This window comes from Saimiri boliviensis, chromosome 15 (assembly GCF_048565385.1).
Source record: "Saimiri boliviensis isolate mSaiBol1 chromosome 15, mSaiBol1.pri, whole genome shotgun sequence".
Lineage (NCBI taxonomy): Eukaryota > Metazoa > Chordata > Mammalia > Primates > Cebidae > Saimiri > Saimiri boliviensis.
In genome coordinates this window covers 91799807-91825802 of record NC_133463.1, presented here as the reverse complement: position 1 = coordinate 91825802, position 25996 = coordinate 91799807, and the positions used below count along the sequence as shown (strand labels likewise).

Genomic DNA, 25996 nt, shown 5'->3' with positions numbered 1-25996 from the left:
AGGCCCTGACAACCATGTGCTTAGAGGTAACATGGCAGCTCTCACTGAGCTCTGAGGTTTCAGGATAAATACACAGATCCCGCCGGGCGCGGTGGCTCAAGCCTGTAATCCCAGCACTTTGGGAGGCCGAGGCGGGTGGATCACAAGGTCAAGAGATCGAGACCATCCTGGTCAACATGGTGAAACCCCGTCTCTACTAAAAATACAAAAAAATCAGCTGGGCATGGTGGTGCGTGCCTGTAATCCCAGCTACTCAGGAGGCTGAGGCAGGAGAATTGCCTGAACCCAGGAGGCAGAGGTTGCGGTGAGCCGAGATCGTGCCATTGCACTCCAGCCTGGGTAACAAGGGCAAAACTCCGTCTCAAAAAAAAAAAAAAACAAAAACAAAAAAAAAACACAGATCCCACTTGAGGCACAGTGGGCACCGCAGTGATGGTCACATCCTACCTTGCTCTCCTTCAAGAAAAAATCAGCATTTGTATGGTAACTTCTTAAGTAGAAAAGCCCCCAATAGAACGATCTCTATTTCCTGCCTCTGCGTTCTGACTCCTGGGAGCTGCCGAGAGGACTAGCACAGTGCAGAGGCTCTGACTCAGAACCAGAGGGAGCCAGACACAGTGGTCTGCACCTGTAGTCTCAGGGGGCTGAGGCGAGAGGGTCGCTTGATCCCAGGAGTTTGAGGCTGCAGCATGCTATGATCACACCTGAGAATAGCCACTGCACTCCAGCCCAGGCAACACAGTTAGACCCCATCTCTATTAACAAACAAAAGACAGCAGAGGGCACCTCTGCCCGCCGACTGTGACCCACACATCCACCCTCTGCCGGGCCAGCAGCTCCTGAAACCAGTGTCTAGCACAGGTCAGGGGCAGTGTGGGCCCAGAGGGCCAGTGGGTGACAGGGCCTTACCTAGTACAGGCCAGGGGCAGCGTGGGCCCAGAGGGCCAGCATGGTGACAGGGCCTTACCTAGTACAGGCCTGGGGCAGCGTGGGCCCAGAGGGCCGGCATGGTGACAGGGCCTTACCTAGTACAGGCCTGGGGCAGCGTGGGCCTAGAGGGCCAGCACGGTGACAGGGCCTTACCTAGCACAGGCCTGGGGCAGCGTGGGCCCAGAGGGCCGGCACGGTGACAGGGCCTTACCTAGCACAGGCCATGGGCAGCGTGGGCCCAGAGGGCCGGCACGGTGACAGGGCCTTACCTAGCACAGGCCATGGGCAGCGTGGGCCCAGAGGGCCTGCACGGTGACAGGGCCTTACCTAGCACAGGCCAGGGGCAGCGTGGGCCCAGAAGGCCGGCAAGGTGACAGGGCCTTACCTCCTGCTCGGGGGGCAGCGCGCACTGCTGCACGATGTACTCAATCATCGCCTCACCTCCAGGCTGCTCCAGGTAGCCATGGTGGGCCATGGCGCTGATCACCTGCACCACTGCCCGCTTCACCTGCCCAGAACCAATGAGACATCAGGAAGGGGAGACGCAGACAGAAAATGCCATGCCAGTTGAACCGACAGAGGGGAACCTCACTCTTCCTCCCACCTACACCCATACATGTCCCCGCACCTGCACCTAAACCAACACCTGTACCTGCACCCACACCTGGGTGTGCACCTGAATCCATACCTGTACCTGGACCTACCCAGACACCTGTACCTGGATCTACCTGCACCCACATCTGGGCCTGCACTTGTACCTACACCTGTACCTACCTGTATCCATACCTGAGTCTGGGCCTGTACCCATAAACCCAGGTTAACACTCACACCTATATTCACACCAATGCCTGCACCCGCCCTTGCACCTGTGCCTGCACCCACACCTATACCTGTACCCTTGCACCTGTACCTACCTGCATCAGCATCCACACCCATGTCTGCTCTCATACCTGTATCTGAACCTAGCTTCCTCCATACCTGTGCCAGCACTAACACCCACATCCATACCCCGACCTACCTGATTCCACACCTGAGCCTGACCCCAAACCCATATCTATACCTACCTGCATCCATACGAGGGTCTGCACCCACACCCATATCTATACCTACCTGCACCAACACCTGAGCCTGCACCCACACCAGCATCTATACCTACCTGCACCCACACCTGAGCCTGCAACGACACCCATATCTATACCTACAAGCATCCACACCTGAGCATGCACCCACACCCATATCTATACCTACCTGCACCCACACATGGGTCTGCACCCACACCCATATCTATACCTACCTGCACCCACACCTGAGCCTGCACCCACACCAATATCTATACCTACCTGCACCCACACCTGAGCATGCACCCACACCAATATCTATACCTACCTGCACCCACACCTGAGCATGCACCCACACCCATATCTATACCCACCTGCATCCACACTTGAGCCTGCACCCACACCCATATCTATACCTACCTGCATATACCCCTGGATCTGCACCCACACCTGAGCCTGAACCCACCCATATCTATACCTACCTGCGTCCACACCTGGGTCTGCACCCACACCCATATCTATACCTACCTGCACCCACACCTGAGCCTGCACCCACACCCATATCTATACCTACCTGCATATACCCCTGGATAGGCACCCACACCTGAGCCTGCACCCACCCATATCTATACCTACCTGCACCCACACCTGGGTCTGTACCCACACCCATATCTATACCCACCTGCATCAACACCTGGGTCTATACCCACACCCATATCTATACCCACCTGCACCCACACCAGGGTCTGCACCCACACCCATATCTATACCTACCTGCACCAACACCTGAGCCTGCACCCACACCAATATCTATACCTACCTGAATCCACACCTGAGCCTGCACCCACACCAGTATCTACACCTACCTGCACCCACGCCTGAGCCTGCAATGACACCCATATCTATACCTACAAGCATCCACACCTGAGCATGCACCCACACCCATATCTATACCTACCTGCACCCACACCTGAGGATGCACCCACACCCATATCTATACCCACCTGCATCCGCACTTGAGCCTGCACCCACACCCATATCTATACCTACCTGCATATACCCCTGGATCTGCACCCACACCTGAGCCTGCACCCACCCATATCTATACCTACCTGCACCCACACCTGAGCCTGCACCCACACCCATATCTATACCTGCACCCACACCTGAGCCTGCACCCACACCCATATCTATACCTACCTGCATATACCCCTGGATAGGCACCCACACCTGAGCCTGCACCCACACCTGGGTCTGTACCCACACCCATATCTATACCCACCTGCACCCACACCTGGATCTGCACCCACACCCATATCTATACCCACCTGCACCCACACCTGGGTCTGTACCCACACCGATATCTATACCCACCTGCACCCACACCTGGGTTTGTACCCACACCCATATCTATACCCACCTGCACCCACACCTGGGTCTGTACCCACACCCATATCTATACCCACCTGCATCCACACCTGGGTCTGTACCCACACCTGTTCCTTCATGTACCTGTACACACACTTGCACCTGCACCTGCACCTGTGTCTGCCTTTTTCTCCGTCCCTAGGCTGCTTGGAGGCCCCTAGGCTCCTGGAAGGCAGCCTTCCCGCCAGCTTGTGGATGTGCTCAGGTCCGTAGGGAAGAATTCCTTTCCTCCACTCCCTCTCACCTCCCTCCCCTACTGCTGGGGCCTCTCATCATCTCACTTACTTTTCCTCCATCCACTTCCATCAAGCTGCACTCCAACTCCAAAAGAGCTGCTCTGCTGAGGGCTCTGACCAACTACTCTGCCCCCAGCCCCCAGACTCCTGGGCACTGGCAGCTGCCTTTCCCAGGCTCCAAATACACCCATCCCTCTGTCCAGGGCTCACCCTGGCCTTGGGGTGCGGCTGTTGTCCTTCTGAGCTAGTTTCCCTCATGTGACCCCCATGTTTCCTGGGGTGCATCATAAATCTAGTCCCTGAATCTGCAGTTGTCATCCAAATAATCCTAGAAGTTGAGCCTGCATGTCCAGCCTCGCCCAGTCACTATACCTGGTGACTTGAAGGCACAGCCAGGCCAACATGACCAAACTGGCCCTTTCCCCAGTGCCACGGCCTCTGCCCATGCTGTCCTCCCTCGGGACCCTTCTCTCCAGCAACACAATCACGCCTCTGCCCCTTCAGCTCTCAGGTCCAGTGTCCCCACCCCGAGGAGGCTCCTCCAAGCACTTCCTCCTTGTCCCACCTCGGGGAACAGGGTGGGTGTGGAGAAGCGAGCCAGCTAGTCCCAGACTGTCCAGACTGGGTGCGTTTAACCACCTGGCATTGCAGGCATCCAAAACGACCAAAAGACCCCATCGGGGTATGTCGGGGAGAAGAGCTCTGAACGTTGGGGAGTGTGTGGGACACGTAAGGGGCACCGCAACAGATGTGGCTTGCGGTTTATTTCAGTAACTTCTGGGGAAACGCAACAAGAGTCTCACAGAAGGACCCAAGAGGAGCCCCAGCACAAGGCCTGGAGCAAACCCCAAGAGGGCTGGGGGATTCTGCTCCCCCTATGGCAAGCGGGTCCTACCCAAGACAGCAGCCCCTGGGTAATCTTGGTGCAGTCCTAACTTTCGCAAAGATCCACCTGCTCAAAGATTGGCCTGGCCTCTGCCCTGAGGTCCTGGGAGGTCATCGCTAAGCCCCCAGTGTCTGGCCTGGTAAGAATGTTCTTGTCCACATGGGGTCTCCGGCCATATCAGATGGTCTCATGTGACAGGTGGGGGCTATGGGCCACATGGCATCAGCTCCCCCTCCAGAGGGGCTGGAGACAGCTCAGCCACGAGGGCGCCAATCAGGTCCACATGACAGACCCGAAGGCAGGAGCTTCCCTGGTTGTGACGCTCTGTGCACGCTGACCCCCATCGCTGCTGCGGGGAGGAGCAGGGGTCTAACTCTGTCCATGACCCCAGGGGAGGACAGCAGGAAGCTCTGTGTGTGGCCCTCCTGGGCTCTGTCCCAGGCACCCCAACCATGGCTGACGTGGACCTGCATCCTGTCGCTGCAATCACCACGAGGAGAGCAGCACTGGGAGCTCCGAGTCCTTCTAGAGAATAACTGAGTCTGAGGGAGGGGCTGGGGACCCAGGGACCTGTAACTGGTGCCAGTATAGGGTGGTCTTGGGGAGTTCCTGAGTGAGATGTGGGAAAAGCACCACCCACACACTGAACAGTACATTGTCATCCTTTGTTCCCAAGCTCAGTCCAGCTGAGGGTGGCGGCCACCTGGTCGGTGGGTGGCCGCACAGCATGGCCTGGCCCCACCCTGCAGCTGCCTGTGGTACGGTGGTGCAGCCTGGGCTGGCCCATGCAGTTTACCTTGCTATTGGCGTCCAGAAGAGGAAGCCTCATGGAAGAGAGGATAAAAGGCTTCTTATCTTCCATCTGAGCAGCTGCAAGAAACGAACAGGAGAGCTCAGCCTCCCACTGAGATGAGGAACTCAAGGTGCACGTCCGCACTGCCAGGGGTCTGGCCCCCCCGTGGTCCCCACGCAGGAGGGGGGGGAGAATAAGCCAAGCATACTCACTTTCCTTCAGGGGACAAATAATCTACTTTCCTCAAATGACATAATTCTACCTAACAAAAAAACTAAGTGGTTGGCAGTTCAGGGCAGTATGTAGAGGAATGGGCCTGAGTCAGGTATACCCATGTTCCAATGCCAGGGAAATTCCTTCAGTGGTTGTCAAGTGCTACAGTATTGTAGTAACTGGAAGGCATGTTAAACACTGGGGCAGGGTCCTCTCCTGCGCACCCTCCAGGCACTGACTCAGCAGGACTGGTCCAACGTGAGCTAATGCTGCCCGTCTGGGGACCCCCCCTGAGAACCATCAACAGGGTCTTCATTTCCTAATATTTAAATGGTGATAAAAAGTGGATGTTACCAAGTGGCTGAGAGACAGTAAAACTGAAGGCTGCTGGGAACAGTGCAAGTGCTCTCTGAGGTCCACGGCACAGGACAGGGCTGCTGACCCATACGACAGCCCTTGGAGAGAAGGGTCACCACAACCCCAAGGCCGCAGATGAGGAACTGGAGGCCCCAGGGACTGCGGAGCAGCAAACGGCAGAGCCAGACGCAGCCACTTCATGCCTGGAGCACAGGCGTTAGCCTTGGGCCGAGTGCCTTAAACCTGCCCCTAAACTCCCTACCCTGCCCCTCGCTGCAGGCACGCCAGGGTAGAACCCCTTGTCTCTCACTGTTGGTTTTGAGGCTGCAGCTGTCTATGCCTAAGTTCCCCTAATTAATGCTCCGAGCTGGTGTTTAGTGCTGCTTTGGGATCCCAAGTGGTCCCTTTTCTAAGGATTTGGGGCATTCCCTTGCGGGAACTCCCCTGATGTCACTTCCGGGCAGCTCCAGCCATGGGTTCAGCAGGATGAAACAGATGTGTGCCATAGCAGCTCAGAAAACACAGGTTCCAGATCTAACCCTGAGACATGCCATACTGCCCTTAGAAGATGCTGTAACGGATGTTCATGGCCTCGGAACTGGGAAGTATGGAAGACAATAGGAAAACATGTAAGGAGCTGAGTGCAGTGGCTCATGCCTGTAAACCCAGCATTTTGGGAGGTCGAGGTGGGCAGATCACTTGAGCCCAGGGGTTCAAGATCAGCTTGGACAACATGGCGAAACCCTGTCTGTACTAAATATTACAAAAATTAGCTAGGTGTGATAGTGCAGGCCTATGGTCCCAGCTACTTGGGAGGCTGAGGCATGAGAATTGCTTGAGCGAAGGAGGTGGAGGTTGCAGTGAGCTGAGATCACACCACCACACTTTAGCCTGGACAACAGAGTGAGACCCCATCTCAAAAAAAAAAAAAAGAAAAGAAAAGATGTAAGGAAAATATGGTAAAAGACCACTCTGCAGTTCAGAATTTCTGTTAATGAAAACGGTATGAAGAGAGCTGGAAGGACAGCCACCGTGGTGGACACAGCAAAGCGGGCGGGGAATCCCAACAAGGCGACGAGAACGCGACTCATCAACAGAAAGACGAAATGTGGACCAAAGTCCCAACTGCCAGCACCCACGCAATGCCACCGGGCTTCCCTGCTGGTCAGAGACACACAGGGTGACAGCCTGGCAGGAACAGGCCTAGGAGTCCAGGCAAAAACCTCGTGAGAGTAAGGGCGCTGGAACAGACAAAATGCTTGGAGGCTGCTGGAGAAACTGGCACGGGACACTGGAAAACCCCTCAGCATCGTCTAAGAAGGCAGAGGATACACACCTACGATCCAGCAGTTCCATCTCAGGTAATGTTCCTGCCCCAGAGAAGCTCTGACGTCTGCAGGGCGGCCTGTCTATGACAGCAGACGGTCAAGAGCCCGAGCACACACTGCCCGAGGATGGGGACTGACGGTGCGCTGGCTTCCAAGCCATGGGACAGGACACAGCAGCGGAAGTGGGCAGACGGGCCACCAACACAGCCACCCAGAGGAATCCTGACAACACCCTACTGGATAGAGGTCAGACGCAGAAGAACACAGCCGTACGATCCTATTTCTATGAAGCTCGGAAACGGGCACGATCACACTTCATTACACAGGGGCTCACACAAGGGAGGCAAAACTAAAACAATAAGGTCTGGTCCCACAGAAATTAGCCAGGCACAGTCACGCACGCTTGCACTCCCAGCTCCTCAGGAGGCTAAGGCACAAGCATCACCTGAACCCAGGGGGCAGAGGCTGCAACAAGCCAAGATCGTGCCACTGCACTCCAGCCTGGGTGGCAGAGTGAGACCCTGTGAGAGTCAGTCACTACCGTGGAGGGGCTGATGGACTTGGCTCAAACACGACTTCTTTTTTTTTTTTTTAATTTGACACAGAGTTTGCTCTTGTTGCCCAGGCTGGAGTGCAGTGGTGCAATCTTGCTCACTGCAACCTCTGCCTCCTGGGTTCAAGCAATTCTCCCACCTCAGCTTCCCAAGTAGCTGGGATTACAGGTATGCACCACCACGCTCAGCTAATTTTGTACTTTTAGTAGAAAAGGGGTTTCTCTGTGCTAGTCAGGCTGGTCTCAAATCCCAACCTCAGGTGATCCACCTGCCTCGGCCTCCCAAAGTGCTGGGCTTACAGGCGTGAGCCACCATGTCCAGCCTCAAACATAACTTCTTAAACCCACCTATGTGTTCTGCGAACGTTTAGCTTGGACAGGTTGAGAATCTGTTATCTCAAATGCCTGGGACCAGATGTGTTTCAGATTTTGGGGCCTTTCAGAGCTTGAAATATTTGCTTATACACAATGAGATTTCCTGAAGATGGAGCCCAAGTCTTTTTTTTTTTTTTTTTTTTTTTTTGGGACGGAGTTTCGCTCTTGTTACCCAGGCTGGAGTGCAATGGCGCAGTCTCGGCTCACCGCAACCTCCGCCTCCTGGGTTCAGGCAATTCTCCTGCCTCAGCCTCCTGAGTAGCTGGGATTACAGGCACGCACCACCATGCCCAGCTAATGTTTTGTATTTTTAGTAGAGACGGGGTTTCACCTTGTTGACCAGGATGGTCTCGATCTCTTGACCTCGTGATTCACCCGCCTCAGCCTCCCAAAGTGCTGGGATTACAGGCTTGAGCCACCGCGCCCAGCGAGCCCAAGTCTAAACACAAAGTTCATTTATGCCTCATATATACCTTACAGCTTGGAGGTAATTTCATATAAGATTTCTAAAATTTTGTGCACAAAATGAAGTTTGTGTTCACTGAAGAGTTAGAAAGCAAAGCTGTTACTCTTTCAGCCACCTACGTGGACAGTCTGTGGTTGTCTGCCACCTCCATGACTCCTGACTAAATTTATGTTACCAATAAACAATCTTTTTTTTTAAAGTGATGGGATCTCACTATGTTGCTCAGGCTGGTCTCAAACTCCTGGTCTCAATCCTCCCACCTTGGCCTCCAAAAGCACAGGAATTACTGGCATAAGCCACCACACCCAGCTCAATATGCAATCATTTTCTTACACTGATTCACACATAATAACTTAACAATAGGCTGGGCGTGGTGTCTCATGCCTGTAATCTCAGCACTTTGGGAGGCTGAGATGAGTGGATTACGAGGTCAGGAGTTCGAGACTGGCCTGACCAACATGGTGAAACCCCGTCTCTACTAAAATTACAAAAATTAGCCAGGTATGGTGGCATGTGTCTGTAATCCCAGCTACCTGGGAGGCTGAGGCAGGAGAATTGCTTGAACCCAGGGGGCGGAGGTTGCAGTGAGCCGAGATCGTGTCATTACATGCCAGCCTGGGCAACAGAGTGAGAGTCCATCTCAAAAAAAAAAAGTGTGATGGTTAATACTGAGCGTCAAGTTGACTGGACTAAAGGAGGCAAAGTATTGTTCCTGGGTGTGTCTGTGAGCGTGTTGCCACACGTGATTCACATTTGAGTCAGTGGACCGGGGGAGGCATATCCACCCTCAGTCTGGGTGGGCACCATCTAATCAGCTGCCAGCAGGGCCAGAATGAAAGCAGGCAGAAGAATAGGGAAAGACCAGACTGGTTTAGCATCTGGCCTCCATCCTTCTCCCGTGCCGGATGCTTCCTGTCCTCAAACGTCGGACTCCACATTCTTCAGCTTTGGGACTCGGACTGGCTTCCTTGCTCCTCCGTCTGCAGACGGCCTACTGTAGGACCTCACCTTGTGATCGTGTGAGTCAACACTCCTTAATAAACTCCCCTTTATATATACATCTATCCTATTAGTTCTGTCCCTCTAGAGAACACTAATGCAAAAAGTTAAAGAATATAAACAACAAGGCCGGGCGCGGTGGCTCAAGCCTGTAATCCCAGCACTTTGGGAGGCCGAGGCGGGTGGATCACGAGGTCGAGAGATCGAGACCATCCTGGTCAACATGGTGAAACCCTGTCTCTACTAAAAATACAAAACATCAGCTGGGCATGGTGGCGCGTGCCTGTAATCCCAGCTACTCAGGAGGCTGAGGCAGGAGAATTGCCTGAGCCCAGGAGGCGGAGGTTGCAGTGAGCCGAGATCGTGCCATTGCACTCCAGCCTGGGTAACAAGAGCGAAACTCCGTCTCAAAAAAAAAAAAAAAAAAAAAAAAGAATATAAACAACAACCCAATAGAAAAACGGACCTGAGCCATGAGCAGTCACCACCCAGAAGAGGAGACAAGGGGCACAATGGCTGGGGGGCGCACAGCCCCACACGAGAGAACGCAGAACACAAGCCAGGGTGCGGCTAAGGACTCGGGCCCATCCAGGCCCACGTCCCTGAGATTCAAGACAACAAATGAACTAAAAAGCACAAAGGAAAAACCCAAAGCTACGGCCACCGATAACACTTCACATGCAGTGTGGTTTACCTGCATTATTTTACTCATTCCTCAAGTTTATGCCGAGGCCAACTCCCTGCCAGGCCCTTTATAAGGCAGACGTGGCCTGCCCTCAAGTGGCTCCTGTCCTAATGCAAAAGACACAAAGACATCCGGACTGTAAGTAAGATCACCACACACTGTAACAGCATCATGAGAGGTGCGGACGAGAGGCTGAGAAACAGACCCATGAGAACGTCGTGTCTGAAGAGGCGGCCAATACCAGGGACTATTCTGAAAAGTGGCACTGGAGCTAAGACCCCAAGGAAGAGAGCTGGCTATGCAGGAGCCGCAGAAAGATGAGTCCAGGCTGGAAGAGCCGCCACCATCAGGAGGCCTGCTGTGGCCACAGAGGGGTCCCTGGTGGGAGGATGGCCCTGGGAGCTGGTGGGAACGGAAAGGCTGTGGGGAGGAGCAGGGTACTGTTCCAACTTCAGGGCACGGCCAAGAATGACCAACAACAGGATATTCTAGTGAAATCACTGTATTTTAAAGAAAAAGAAGAACATCTTTTAGACATCTGAAAACAAAAACAAAACAAAGAAACAAACAAAAAAACATGGCATCTAAGAGGATAGAAAATTAAGATTATCATCAGACTTGGATAACAATGCTTTGTGCCAGAATAGGGTTGCCAGATAAAATATGGGATGCTCAGTTAAATTTGAATTTCAGATAAACAATGAATAACTTTTTTTTTTTTTAGATGGAGTCTTGCTCTGTTGCCCAGGATGGAATGCAGTGGTGCAACCTTGGCTCACTGCAACCTCTGCCTCCCAGGCTCAAGTGATCCTCCTGGTTCAGTTTCCTGAGTAGCTGGGATTACAGGTATGAGCCACAATGTCCAGATAATTTTAGTATTTTTAATAGAGATGGGGTTTCACCATGTTACCCAGGCTGATCTTGGACTCCTGCCCTCAACTGATCTGCCGGCCTTGGTCTCCCAAAGTACAGGGATTTACAAACGTGAACCACTGCTCTCAGCCCAACAAATAATGTTTCAGTACAAAATGTCCCAGACAATATTTGGGGAATCCTGTTTGTTTGTTTTTGCTAAATGTGGCAACTTTCTGCCAGAAGAACAAGGAATAACTTTTAAGACACTCAAGGAAATGTCAGCCAAGAATCCTATAATCAGCCAAACTACCAAATATAAAAGGCACAAATAAACTATGATCAGCAAGCATGAGATCTAGGATCATGTTCCCATGAGCCCTTCCCATGGAACCTGTAGAGAATGAGCTTTGGACAACAAGAGCAGCAGAGAGCCATGAACGGAGGATGGGGCAGAGCATCCCACGTGCGACTGCCTGCGGAGCCAACACCAAGAAGGCAGAGAAGGGAGAGCACGTGATGTAACAGCCATGGCTACTCGAAAGACACAGACGTGGGGCACAGCTGTTAGATCAACAGACTGTGGGAGAGTGCATGTTTTCGGTCATGTGATGGGTGAGGGCAACATCAGTATTATTCTAGTGTATGTGCTGTGTCTGTAACAGAGATAAAACAAATGAACAATTATGGGATAGTCCACTTCTATTAACCTTGAGAACTGGATTCTTGAGAACAGAGATATAGTTGTAACAGAAAAGAGGTTAGATGTGGCAGCTCATGCCTGTAGTCTCAACACTTTGGGAGGCTGAGGTGGGTGGATCACTTGAGGCCAGGAGTTCAAGATGTCTGGCCAACATGGTGAAACCCCATCTGTACTAAAAATACAAAAATTAACCAGCTGTGGTGGTGCATGCCTATAGTCCCAGCTACTAGGGAGGCTAAGGCACTAGAGTCGCTTGAACATGGGAAGCAGAGGTTGCAGTGAGCCAAGATCCCACCGTTGCACAGCTGCACTCTGGCCTGGGCAACAGAGCAAGACTCTGGCAAAAAGATGTAATGGAAAAGAGGTTAAAATCTGTGAGGTCTACATGTTAACTCTGAAGTATCAACATGAACTCATAAGGTATTACCTATCTGCTGATAGAGATGTCCTAGCTCTGTCTACTGATAAGGCCCAGGAATGGTAACCATCCAGAAGTAATGAGCCCTCCAGAAACAGACTACTGTCTGAAAAGGCAACTTCTTGCCTAGGTGCAGTGACTCATACCTGTAATGCCAGCACCATGGATCACTTGAGCCCAGGAGTTCAGGACCAGCCTGGGCAACATAGTAAGACCCCATCTCTACAAAAAGTTAAAAAATTAGCCGGGCATGGTGGTGTGCACCTGCAAGTCCCAGCTACTTGGGAGGCTGAGACAGGAGGATCCCTTAAGCCCAGGGGTTTAGGCTGCATTGAGCCATGTTTGAGCTGCTACACTCCAGCCTGGGCAACAAAACAAGATCATTTCTATTAAAAAAAAAAAAAAAAAAAGGCAGTTTCTCACGAAAAGGAACCAGGTTTTTTTTTGTAGAAATGACTGATTTCACATCTGAAGCAAGAAACAGATGAAAGAAGCCTAAAACATGAGCTGCCAAAGCGTCAGAAGAATTCAGATCTCAAGAGACTGCCACTCGCCCAAGACAGACAATCGGAGCTTCGATAATGGTGATGACTGCACTGCATCGAAGCATCAAACGTGTCCTTCCCAACCACCTTTGCAGGGTGACAGGGAACCAATCCACTACACTGAAAAACCGACAAATAACAACACTAAAGAATCAAGGGCTAAACTGCTCTTTTTTTTTTTTTTTTTTTTTTTTTTGAGACGGAGATTCGCTCATTGCCCAGGCTGGAGGTGGTGCGATCTTGGCTCACTGCAACCTCCACCTCCTGGGTTCAAGGGATTCTTCTGCCTCAGCCTCCCAAGTAGCTGGGATTATAGGTACGTACCACTGCACCTGGCTAATTTTTCATATTTTTAGTAGAGACAGGATTTTACCATGTTGGCCAGGCTGGTCTTGAACTCCTGACCTCAGGTAAACCGCTTGCCTTGGTCTCCCAAGAAAGTATCTCTTTGTCAAGGTGTTCCACTTAATCAATGAAAAAAAATGATAGAATTCCAGTATTAACCCCTTCCAATTAATTAATTAATGGGTATAGGCATTCAGCATCAATGCTGCTAAGACGTATGCTCAAAAGAGAGAACTCCACATATCACGTGGCCCCTATCATCTTGCCCAAGGGACTAAACTTGAGTCCGAATCTGTTCCTTAATCTAGCTGCCAATGTGCAAGAAATTCGGATGGCAAAGAAACATGTTGACTTGCACCTTGACAATGCAGTCAGCAGAACTCAATGATGAGAAAATCCGCAGAACAAACAGCCAGGTTGTTTACTTTAAGACGGAGTTTTGCTCATGTGGCCCAAGCTGGAGTGCAATGGCATAATCTCGGCTCACCGAAACCTCCATCTCCTGGGTTGAAGTGATTCGCCTGCCTCAGCCTCTAGAGTAGCTGGGACTACAGGCGGGCACCACCACGCCCAGTTAATTTTTATATTTTTAGTAGAGACCGGGTTTCACCATGTTGACCAGGATGGTCGTGATCTCTTGACCTCATGATCTGCCTGCCTCAGCCTCCCAAAGTGCTGGGATTACAGGCGTGAGCCACCACACCTGGTCTCTTCTCTAGATAAATTATAAGAGAAAGAGAAGAATGGAGGGGAATCTGTAGCTTATGAGGGACTTAATACGGAAAGTTGCTGTTTCACAGGGAAGGAGTTTCAGTTTTGCAAGATGAAAAGCGTTCTGGAGGCCAACGGTGGTGACAGTTGCCTAACAATTTGAATGTACTTAACCCTACTGAAGTGTTTGCACAAAAATGATAAAGATGGTAAGTTTTATGTTATTTTACCACACTAAAAATAAACAAAATCACCAATGGTCAAGCCTCGAAAAAAAGACTTAAATATATATAGAAATATATTTATATATTATCTATATATAATTTTTTTTTGTTTTTTGTTTTTTGTGTTTTTTTTTTTTTGAGACAGAATCTTGCTCTGTTGCCCAGGCTGGAGCACAGTGGCACGACTGGGGCTCACTGCAAACTCTGTCTCCCAGGCTCAAGCGATTCTCGTGTCTCAGCCTCCTGAGTAGCAAGGACAGGTGTGTGCCACTACACCCAGCTAATTTTTGTATTTTTAGCAGAGACAGGGTTTTGCCATGTTGTCCAGGCTGGTTTTGAACTCCTGGCCTCAAGGGATCTGCCCACCTCAGCCTCCCAAAGTGCTGGTATTACAGATGTGAGCCACTGCATCCAGCCTGTATATGTAAACTTTTTTTTTTTTTTTTGAGACGGTGTCTGGCTCTTTCACCCAGGCTGGAGTGCAGTGGCATGATCTCAGCTCACTGCAACCTCCACCTCCTAGGTTCAAGCAATTTGTCTCAGCCTCCCAAGTAGCTGGGATTACAAACACCTGCCACCACACCAGCTAATTTTTGTAGTTTTAGTAGAGATGGAGATTCACCATATTGGCCAGGCTGGTCTCAAATTCCTGACCTTAAGTGATCCACCTGCGTCGGCCTCCCAAAGTGCCAGCATTGCCAGGCATGGCAGCTCACATCTATAATCCCAGCACTTTGGGAGGCCGAGGTGGGTCAATCATGAGGTCAGGAGTTTGACACCAGCCTGGCCAATATGGTGAAACCCCGTCCCTACTAAAGATACAAAAATTAGCTGGGCGTGGTGGTGTGTGTCTGTAATGCCAGCTACTCAGGAGGCTGAGACAGAAGAATCGATTGCTTGAACCTGGGAGGCAGGGTTTGCAGTGAGCCGAGATTGCGCCATTGCACTCCAGCCTGGTGACAGAGCAAGACTCTATTTAAAAAAAAAAAAAGGCCGGGCGCGGTGGCTCAAGCCTGTAATCCCAGCACTTTGGGAGGCCGAGGCGGGTGGATCACGAGGTCGAGAGATCGAGACCATCCTGGTCAACATGGTGAAACCCCGTCTCTACTAAAGACACAAAAAATAAGCTGGGAATGGTGGCACGTGCCTGTAATCCCAGCTACTCAGGAGGCTGAGGCAGGAGAATTGCTTGAACCCAGGAGGCGGAGGTTGCGGTGAGCCGAGATCACGCCATTGCACTCCAGCCTGGGTAACAAGAGCGAAACTCCAACTCAAAAAAAAAAAAAAAAAAGTGCTAGCATTACAAGGCATGAGCCACTTCGCCCAGCCGTACATAGGCTTTTAAAGTGGACACAGCTAATCACAAGGGAGCAATGACTATAAAAATCAGGACAGCTGTTACTTGTTGGGGAGTGAAGAACAGTGACTGGAATAGAATGCAAAGAGGGGTGTGTCAGTGGCAACTTCAAAAGAGCTGGTGGTGGATTTGATGGTGTTGTCTTAGAATGATAAGTTACACATTTGTTTTATGTGGTTTCTACATGTCATTTCTTTCTTTCTTTCTTTTGACACAGGGTTTCACTCTAGCCAAGGCTGAAATGCAGTGGCACCATCACAGCTCACTGCAGCCTCCACCTCCCTGGGCTCAGGTGATCCTCTCACCTCAGTCTCCAGAGTAGCTAGGACTACAGATGCATGCTACCACACCGGCTAACTTTTTGTATTTTTAGTAAAGACAGGGTTTCACCATGTTTTCCAGGCTAGTCTCAGACTCCTAGAATGAGGTGATCTGCCTGTTGCAGCATCCCAAAGTGTTGGGATTACAGGCGTGAGCCACTGTGCCCTTCCGTGATTTCTTTTATAATAAAGATTTTTCAGTGGGGATGAACAATCTTGAAGAAGAACAAAGTTGAAGGACATCCTCTACCAGATTTAAAGATTTACGATAAAACTAAAACAATTAAAGTGTGATATTGGCCTGTAATACCAGAACTTTGGGAGGCTTAGGCGGGTAGATCACTTGAGTCCAGGAGTTCAAGACCAGCCTGACCAACATGGTGAAACTCCGCCTCTATTAAAAATACCACACACACACAAAAAAAAAAAAAAAAAAAAAAAAAAAAAAGCCTGGACACGGTGGCTCACGCTTGTAATCCCAGCATTTTGGGAGGCTGAGGCAGTTGGATCACCTAAGATTACAAGTTCAAGACCAGCCTGGCCAATATAAAACCCTGCCTCTACTAAAAATACAAAAATTAGCCAGGCATGGTGACATGCACCATTCCAGTTACTCAGGAGCCTGAGGCAGTAGAATTTCTTGAATCCAGGAGGCAAAGGTTGCAGTGAGCCAAGACTGTGCTTCTAACCTGGGTGACAAAGTAAGACTCTGTTTCAAAAAAGAAAAAAGAAAAAAGGAGAAAATGTCATATTGGTGTAAGGAAGTAATAGTCTTGAAATAACCCACTAAGACATGATGGTATAAGTTGAATTGTGGCCTCAAAATTTCTATGTGCAAATCCCAATCCCTGTACCTCAGAATGTGGCCTTACTTGGAAACAGTCACTGCAGAAGTAATGAGTTGAGAGGGGGTCACAGTGGAGTAGGATGGGCCCTTCATCCAATATGGCTGGTGCCCTTATAAAAGGGGGATATAGGGATACAGACAGGCATGCAGGAAAAGTGCACGTGAAGATAAAACAGAGATCGGGGTGATAGAAAAGAAAACCCCACCACGCAGTCTGTGGTACTTTGTTACTGGAGCTGTTAAACTAATATATAAGGTTACTTGATCTTCTACCAAGGGACAGAAGCAATTCAATGGAGAAAGTAGTCTTCTCAACAAGTAAGACTGGAACAACTGGACATCCATACAAAAACAACCTTGCAGGCCAGGAATGTGGCTCATCCCAAACAATCTCAGCACTTTGGGAGGCCGAGGTGGGAGGATCACCTGAGATTACAGGAGTTGGAGACCAGCCTGACCAACATGGCAAAACCCCGTCTCTACTAAAAATACAAAATGAGCCATGTATGATGAGGCTTGCCTGTAATCTCAGATACTTGGGAGGCTGAAGCAGAGAACTGCTTGAAGCTGGGAGGTGGAGGCTGCAGTGAGCTGAGATTGTGCCCCTGCACTCCAGTCTGGGCAACAAGAGCGAACTCTGTCTCAAAAAATAACAATAATAATTAATTTTAAAAAACCTTGCCTCCTACATTTCACCCACACTCAAAATTAGTAAAAGATACGTTATAGACATAAATTTGCAAGCTCAAGCAATAAAGCATCTAAAAGAAAATATAGAAGAATATCTTCATGACTTCTGGCAGCCAAAGCTTTCTTAGACATAAAGGTACTAATCATAAAAACATAGATTTATGTCTCTATGTATCCAACGAAGAACACTACGAAAATAATAAAATGACAAACAGCCCAATTGTTAATTGGACAACAGCTGGGCATGGTAGTACACTCCTGTGACCCAGTCCACTCTGGAGGCCAGGGCGGAAGGATCGCTTGAGCCCAGGAGGCCGAGGCTGCAGTAAGTTATGATCACAGCCCTGATCTCCGGCCTGGGTAACAGTGAGGCCGTCTCTATCAGCCAATCAAAATGGGCAAAAGAACTGAACAGGGGCCAGGTGTGGCAGCTCACACCTGTAATCCCAGCACTTTTGGAGGCCAAGGTGGGTGGATCACAAGGTTGAGAGATGGAGACCATCAATTGCTTGAGTGGAGTTCAAGGCTGCAGTGAGCTGTGATTGCACCACTGCACTCCAGCCTCGGCGACAGAATGAGACCTTATCTCAAAACAAAGAAAGTGACACGGATGTACACATGCTGACGTTAAAAGTTCTCTAAAATATACTAGCCAGTGAAAAAAGTATGTTTTGAACTATATCATTTGGTTAAGAAAAAATTATTCCCTTGCGTACATGCACTTCTGTGTATGTAAATGCACAGAGAAAGAACTTCAAGGAAAATAATGAAATATAGGGGAAAACAAAGTGAATTCTGAAAATAATAAATGTAATTGATGAATTAACAAAGGAAAACTGAGCTTGGTTAATCCCATAAAGTGCTGAACTTTGAATGGAAAAACGCGCCTCTAACAAGAGCATTGGCACTAAGAATTCCATAAGATGCCACTTCAGATGCCAGCCCTGTCAGGTAAATGGGGAAAAAGTGCACCTGTCTCAAGGGTGCCTTCTACCACCAGAGGCTGAGTGCGTGCTGCTGATGCAGACGCTTTATTTTCGGTGGGGCTGCCACACCCTCTGCTCCTGAGGCTCCCTTCCCCAGGGACCCCTAACCAGAGCAGCCCTTCTCTGTGTGGAAGCCACAGGGGCCTTCTCAGCCCCTCTACAGGGAGCAGGCGGCGCCCCTCCCCGCCCCTCCCCGCCCCTCCCCGCCCCTCCAGAGAGCAGGTTCTCCCCTCCTAGCCTTTCCATAGAGAGCAGGTGCCCCCACCCCGCACCTACAAAGAGTAGGTGCTCCTCTCTCCCGCCCCTACAGTGAGCCTACTCCCCTCCTAGCCTTTCTACAGAGAGCAAGTGCTCCCCACAGAGCCTTTCCATAGAGAGCAGGCACTCCCTCTCTGCCCCTACAGACAGTGGGCGCTCCCCTCCCCGCCCCCCCCACAGAGCGGGCGCTCCCCTCCCCGCCCCCCCCCCACAGAGCGGGCGCTCCCCTCCCCGCCCCCCCCCCCACAGAGCGGGCGCTCCCCTCCCCGCCCCCCCCCCTACAGAGCGGGCGCTCCCCTCCCCGCCCCCCCCCCCACAGAGCGGGCGCTCCCCTCCCCGCCCCCCCACAGAGCGGGCGCTCCCCTCCCCGCCCCCCCACAGAGCGGGCGCTCCCCTCCCCGCCCCCCCCACAGAGCGGGCGCTCCCCTCCCCGCCCCCCCACAGAGCGGGCGCTCCCCTCCCCGCCCCTCCACAGAGCGGGCGCTCCCCTCCCCGCCCCCCCCACAGAGCGGGCGCTCCCCTCCCCGCCCCCCCCACAGAGAGCCTGCACTTCCCTCCCCCCAGCCTCTATCCAGCCCACCACAGCACTACCCTGGGCTCTTAAGTCTGGGCAGGCCCAAAGCAGCAGCACCTCAGGCTGCCTCCAGCGGGGCAGGGGCCGCTGCGGGTGTCCTAGCCTGGTGACATCTCACACTGTGGCCCCGTCTGCCCATCCCCCCTCGGCCCTCCTGCTTTCTCAAGCTGCTCCCACATGTCCCAGAGCTCTACGGGCCTCCCGTGGTGGCTGTTTGCAACCCAGCACCTGACTGATAGTGAACTCACAGGACGGGGGGCAGGGTGCCGCTTCTAAAAAGGGCAGACAGAAAACAGTTTAGGCTTTGTGGGTCACATGCGGTCCCTCTTTGCTTTTATAACCCATGAAAGCTCCCTAGCTCACAGACTGAGCAGGGCCGGCGGGCCATGGCCACTGCGGAAGAGCCACGCTGGAAAGCAGAAGCTCACCTGTGAAAAATGGTATGTTTCTCAGGCTTGTTACTAATCACTTCGGTTAGCCTTAAGGCCGGGCGCGGTGGCTCGCACCTGTAATGCCAGCACTTAGGGAGGCCGAGGCCGGCGGATCACGAGGTCAGGAGATCCAGGCCATCCTGGCCAACGTGGTGAAACCCCGTCTCTACTAAAAAAATGCAAAAATTAGCTGGGCGTGGTGGTGCACGCCTGTAGTCCCAGCTACTCAGGAGGCTGAGGCAGGAGAATTGCCTGAACCCAGGAGGCGGAGGTTGCAAGTGAGCCAAGATCACACCACTGCACTCCAGCCTGCTGACAGAGTGAGACTCTGCCTCAAAAAAAAAAAAAAAAAAAAAACAAATTAAATAACGTCTTAAAACAAGGAAATGTGAAGTTTTAGTCTAACTGTGAAGACCCCATCACACATATGTAAATCGAGGGACACTGTACAAAACAACTGGCCTCCTTATCTCTTAAAGAGTAAAAAGGGCTGGGCACGGTGGCTCACTGTAATCCCAGCACTTTGGGAGGCTAAGGCAGGGCAGATCACAAAGTCAGGAGTTCGAGACCAGCCTGGCCAATATGGTGAAACCCCATCTCTACTAAAAATACAAAAATTAGCCAGGTGTGGTGGCTCATGCCTGTAGTCCCAGCTACTGGAGAGGTTGAGGCAGGAGAATTGCTTGAACCCAGGAGACGGAGGTTTCAGTGAGCCAAGATCATGTCTTTGCATTCCAGCCTGGGCAACAGAGTGAGATTCCATCCCCAAAAAAAACAACCAAACAAACAGTAAAAAGGTTCTTCTCAGGCAAAGAAGTCTAAGAGACAACCAAACTAAACCAAAGAATGTCTTGGAATTGATCCCAGAATGAGCTGCAGCAGCTCGGGAATGGCTGTCTGAGGCTCTGGGAGCTCTCAGAGGCACAGTCACGTGGGGAGTGTGGCCACACTCGGTGTCTGCAGCCAGCTGTCAAAGCAAGCATGAACCACCACCATCTGGTGAAGGGTAGACAGGTAACATTCTTATAACATTTCAAAAAGTTTGAAATTTTACAAAATAGAAAGTAGGGAAATCTTTCTAGAGAATTCAAAGCAGAATGGTCCTGTCACCTAGAGGGACAACATCTGCCAGGACCTGCTCCACCCTGGACATGACCGGGGTGTCACCTAGAGGAACGACATCTGCCGGGACCTGCTCCACCCTGGCCATGGCCGGGGTGTCACCTAGAGGAACGACATCTGCCGGGACCTGCTCCACCCTGGCCATGGCCGGGGTGTCACCTAGAGGAACGACATCTGCCGGGACCTGCTCCACCCTGGACATGGCCGGGGTGTCACCTAGAGGAACGACATCTGCCGGGACCTGTTCCACCCTGGCCATGGCCGGGGTGTCACCTAGAGGGACAACATCTGCCAGGACCTGCTCCACCCTGGACATGGCCGGGGTGGGGTCCAAGCTAGCGTGAAGGCACTCACCAGCCGAATTGATGACATGTCTGACCACCTGCAGGGTGCCCACGCGGGTCCTCTCATTGCTAGTGTCCAGCCTGGGAAGCAGGAACGCCAGTAGGCGGTCAGGCGAGTTGCAGGCTGCAGGGCAACAGGTACAGGTTAGGCTCAATGTCACCTTGTTCATCCCTATACACAGCATCCTCCTACTTCCCAGCACAGGGGAGGAGCCAGGACAGTGTCACTGTGTGAAGGTGAGAAGCTGGGGCCACCTAATCACTGGGCTCTGATGTCCTTGTTTAAGGCAGGGTCGGAGCACATGGCCCTTACCCTACAGCATCAGCACCACCCAGAGCATGCAGGGACTCAAATCTTGGCCCACCCAGCACACTGGTGCTTGTCTCAGCTTCTCCAACTCAGAGGGGGGCCCACAAGAGGGCCCTCAATGGCCCCTCCTGAGTCTCCTGACTCCAGGCCCATCTAAGGCTCAAGGGGACTCGACTGTCAAGAACACAGACCACCAGCCCAAGCAGGGCTAATGCAGCCCTAACTCTAGAAGCTCTCTGGCAACGACTGCGGCAGCTCCCTCACCCACTTACCAGGCCTCGCTGCAGCTGCTGCCCAGTGCCATCCCCATTCCAGGTGGGCTCCGGAGGCCTGCTCTGCCTGGGCATCAGACCTGTGGTCCCTCCGCCCGCCACAAGCCTGCCCCCAGCCTGTCTGCGTCAGTCTCCCCACACCCTTCCTGCGGGACTTGTGTAAGGGCAGACGCTGGTGCAGGTGGGGGGCCCCCGCCTGCCTGGCCAGTTCCAGTGGCCCCAGCAAGGTGACGGCCCCAAGTACAAGCAGGACCCCTCCTCACACCATCTGCTGCCCCTCCAGGTTGGCTATGAGGGCCTGGCAAGGCACAGGACAGCATCAAGTTGGGGGGTGACAGGAGGTATAGCACCTCCAGGTGGGTCATGGGAGGCTGGGCAGGCAACGAGGGCCAGCAGCCACACGCCACCTGGGGGAGCAGAGAGTGGGCCATGGAACCAGAGATGGGGTGCAGAGGAGCAGGTGGGCGGGGGGCAGGTAGGAAATGCCGGGACCAGACCGTGACTGGAGGCCCCCAAGGATTTGGGCAGGGCAGCAGCACACTACTCTCAGGAGAACAATGTTCCAGGCTGTAACCGCTGCCCAGGCCCTGGTCCAGAGGACCTGGAGACACAGGCAGACCCAGAAGAGGTGGAAACAGAGGCCTCCTCATCCCCAACCAATACCCCAGCCACTGCTACCCTCCACACGCAGCACACGGTGACCCCACAAATGACCGCAGGTCCCGGTGGGCAACGCTGGGCCTCCCACTCACCCAGCACAGTGAAGCAGCGCAGCACCTCCTTCTGGTTGCTCATCACCAGGGGGCTTGAGGACTCCACAGGCACACAGATCTGCTCCAGGAACAGGGGCAGAGGTTACAGACCCAGAGAGGCCAGAAGAAAGGATCCTGCTCTCTGATGATTCTGGGTCTGGGCAGCTGGGCAGAGGGCTCCAAGTTTCCACCCCACGCCTACAGCAGGCAGCAGGAGCTCCAGGCTCTTCCTCATCCAGGCCCTGGGTGCAGAACAGTCTCACCCTCTGTACTCAGAGGTGCTCCAGGACCAGCCCCATTTCCTTACAGTGGGAAAGAGGAGGGAGACAGACAGCAACAGGCAGACACACAGCTGCTGTGAAGTCTTCAGGGACACATCCTGTTCTACCACCCTCCACCCCTCCTATCAGCAGCAGGAGAACAGATTCCCAAGAGACATTTTTTACTAGAGATGAGTGTCTCCCATGGGCATGATGCCTGGAACCCAGGCTGGAAAGCATAAAGCACTGGAACCCAAAACTTCTGGAGTCCACCTGTTTAAAGTCATAAGAAAAAAATACTCGAATTGGTAAAAAGCAAAAACTAAGGCTGTTGGCTGGGCGTGGTGGTGCAGCCTGTGGTCTCAGCTACTCAGGAGGCCGAAGTGGGAGGACTGCTTAAGCCCAAAAGGTTGAGGCTGCAGTGAGCTCTGATGGCGCTACTGCTCTCCAGCCTGGTGACAGAGCGAGACCCTGTCTCTCTTTTCTTTTCTTTTTTTTTACATTGCTATAAAGACATGTCCAAGAGACCCTGTCTCAAACAAAGAAATGAACAAACAACAATAAAACACTAAGGCTGTTGGCAGAGGCCTCTCTGGGCTCCACGGTGCCTTAACAGTGATGCTGAAGTACCCCTCACTAATCCAGGTATGACATCCTCCGTCCCTACTCGCAGGTCAGCAAAGGGCGCTGACAGGGTCTCTGAACAAAGGGTTCCAAAGCAATTCTTCAGCAGAGTCCTCCTATGAGCCAGAGAGGTAACCACAGCAAAGGCCCCAGGCCCACAGGGCTGCAGCCCAACCTGGGTTCTTAGAAAACTGTGAGGAAGCATAGTGAGGTGGAGGATTTGGCCCCAGGGCTCGGCCCTAGGTTCCCTGCTATCTGCTTGTCATTTCTACTATAAAGAAGAAGTATGATCATAAGAGGCTGCAGCTTCCTGCCCGCTCTTTCAGATCACCTGCCCTGCAGGAAGCAGCCACCATGGTGTGAGGACACTTAATCAGCCTTACGGAGAGATCGATATGGTGAGGAACTAGGGCCTTCAGCCAACAGCCATGCGAATGAACAGCCTTAGAAGCAGATCCTCCAGCCCCAGCCGAGCCTTAGATGGCGCGGCCCAGACCGACAGCATGAATGGCTATAAACTAACAAGGGACCCGAAGTTGGAGCGACCCTCTGAGCTGCTCTCACTCTCTGGACCCACTGTGAGATAATAGCTGTTGTTGTTTTAAGGTGGTAAGTTTTGTGGTACTTGGTTACACTGCAATATATAACTAATGCATATGGGTATTCATATGGAAAAAGATACAGTTGGATTCTCACTCCTTACCTAAAATAAATCCCAGATTCAATAATAAAAGCGTAGGGGGCCAGGTGCAGAGTTTCACACCTGTAATCCCAGCACTTTGGGAGGCCAAGACAGGTGGATCACTTGAGGTCAGGAGTTCGAGACCAGCCTGGCCAACATGGTGAAACCCCATCTTTACTAAAAATACACAAATTAGCCGGGCGTTGTAGCACACGCCTGTAATCCCAGCCACTTGGGAGGCTGAGGCAGGAGAATGACTTGAACCTGGGAGGTGGAGGTTACAGTGAGTCAAGAGTGCAGCACTGCACTCCAGCCTGGGCAACAGAGTGGCAGACTCTGTCTCGAAATAATAATAATACCAATAATAGTGGAAGGAAAATTGGGAGAATTCAGAAAACAACAATCACTGAATTTTTTTTTTCTTTTATTTTTTTTTGAGACAGTCTTACTCTGTTGCCAGGACTGGAGCACAGTGACACGATCCTGGCTCACTGCAACCTCTGCCTACCAGGTTCAAGTGATTCTCCTGCCTCAGCCTCCCAAGTAACTGGGATTACAGGTACCCACCACTATGCCCAGCTAATTTTTTGTATTTTTAGTAGAGATGGTGTTTCACCATGTTGGCCAGGCTAGTCTCGAACTCCTGACCTCGTGATTCACCTGCCTCAGCCTCCCAAAGTGCTGGGATTACAGCTTTGAGCCACCATGCCCAGCTGCTAATCACTGATTTTGAAATGCTTTTCTATGTATAACAAAACCTGAACTATAACATAAAAGATGGATAAATGATAACGTAAAAATTAAACAACTTTGTACGGCTAAAAAAGATCATAAACAGAGTTTAAAGATAAAGGAGAAAGTAGCATGTGTGTGTGGTCCTGGCTACTGGGGTCGAGGGAGGGGATGAGGCAGGAGGATCGCTTGAGCCTAGGAAGCCAAGGCTGCAGTGAGCTGTTACCGCCACTGTACTCCAGCCTGGGTGACTAGGCGAGACCCTGTCTCGAGAACTGAATTAATGAATCAGTGACAAAGTAGGAGCAAATATTTTCACACACACCTGTAATCTCTATACTTTGGGAGGCTGGGACAAGAGGATCACCTGAAGCCAGGAGTTGGAGACCAGCCTGGGCAACAGAGTAAGACTATCTCAAGAAAGAAACAGAGTCTCACTATGTTGCCCAGGCTGGAGTGCAATGGCGCAATCTTGGCTCACTGCAACCTCTGCCTCCTGAGTTCAAGAGGTTCTCCAGCCTCAGCCTCCCAAGTAACTGGGATTACATGCACATACCACCATGCCTGGCTAATATTTTTTGCATTTTTTAGTAGAGGCAGCGTTTTGCCATGTTGGCCAGGCTGGTCTCGAACTCCTGACCTCAGGTGATCTGCCCCCCTCAGCCTCCCAAAGTGCTGGGATTACAGGTGTGAGCCACTGCGCCTGATCTAGACTCTGCCAGGCATGGTGGTGTGCACCTGTAGTTACGGCTACTCTGGAGGCAGAGGCAGGAGGATCCCATGAGCCTAGGTGTTGGAAGCTGCAGTGAGCTATGATCACATCCCTGTACTCCAGCCTGCAGGACAGAGCAAAACCCTGTTGCTAAAAAAAATTAAATAACTAACAGTTACAAATCAATATGAACAAAGCCTAAAATGCAATGGAAAAACAAAAGAAATGAATGAATAGCTCAAGAATAGGAAATAAGACAGTTTCCCACCTTCTCAGCTCTTGTATATTCGTATCTCCTTTTTAATCCATTCTCTACTCCCACGCCACCCCATATGGACAATCACTCTTTTTGTTTTCATAGTTTTTGCGAATCTGTATTGTTTTGTTCACGCTCAGACTGTGTAAATGATATTACGCCACATCTCTCTTTCACTACAGTTTTTAGAATTGTAAGCCTTTTCTCCATAGAGCTTTTGCATATTCTTCATTAATTCCTATACATAACCGGTTCCTTTTCTTTTTCTTATTAAAAAAGACAGGGTCTTGCTCTGTCTCCCAGACTGGAATACACTGGCATGATCACAGCTCACTGCAGCCTCAACCTCCTGGGCTCAAACA

At 51.6% G+C, this 25996-nt stretch overlaps 1 protein-coding gene across 5 annotated transcripts in view; it reads right to left on the bottom strand.

The window, feature by feature from the left end:
- MROH1 (maestro heat like repeat family member 1) overlaps window positions 1–25996 on the bottom strand; it is a 112671-nt gene that overhangs the window by 37751 nt on the left and 48924 nt on the right. For all 5 annotated transcript variants that reach the window (XM_074387281.1, XM_074387282.1, XM_074387284.1 and 2 more), the window contains 4 exons: window positions 22369–22447; window positions 21045–21158; window positions 5335–5408; window positions 1316–1438 (listed from right to left, as the gene is read on the bottom strand). In XM_074387281.1, the coding sequence (XP_074243382.1) occupies window positions 1316–1438; window positions 5335–5408; window positions 21045–21158; window positions 22369–22447 (390 nt within the window). The remainder of the gene's footprint in view (window positions 1–1315; window positions 1439–5334; window positions 5409–21044; window positions 21159–22368; window positions 22448–25996) is intronic.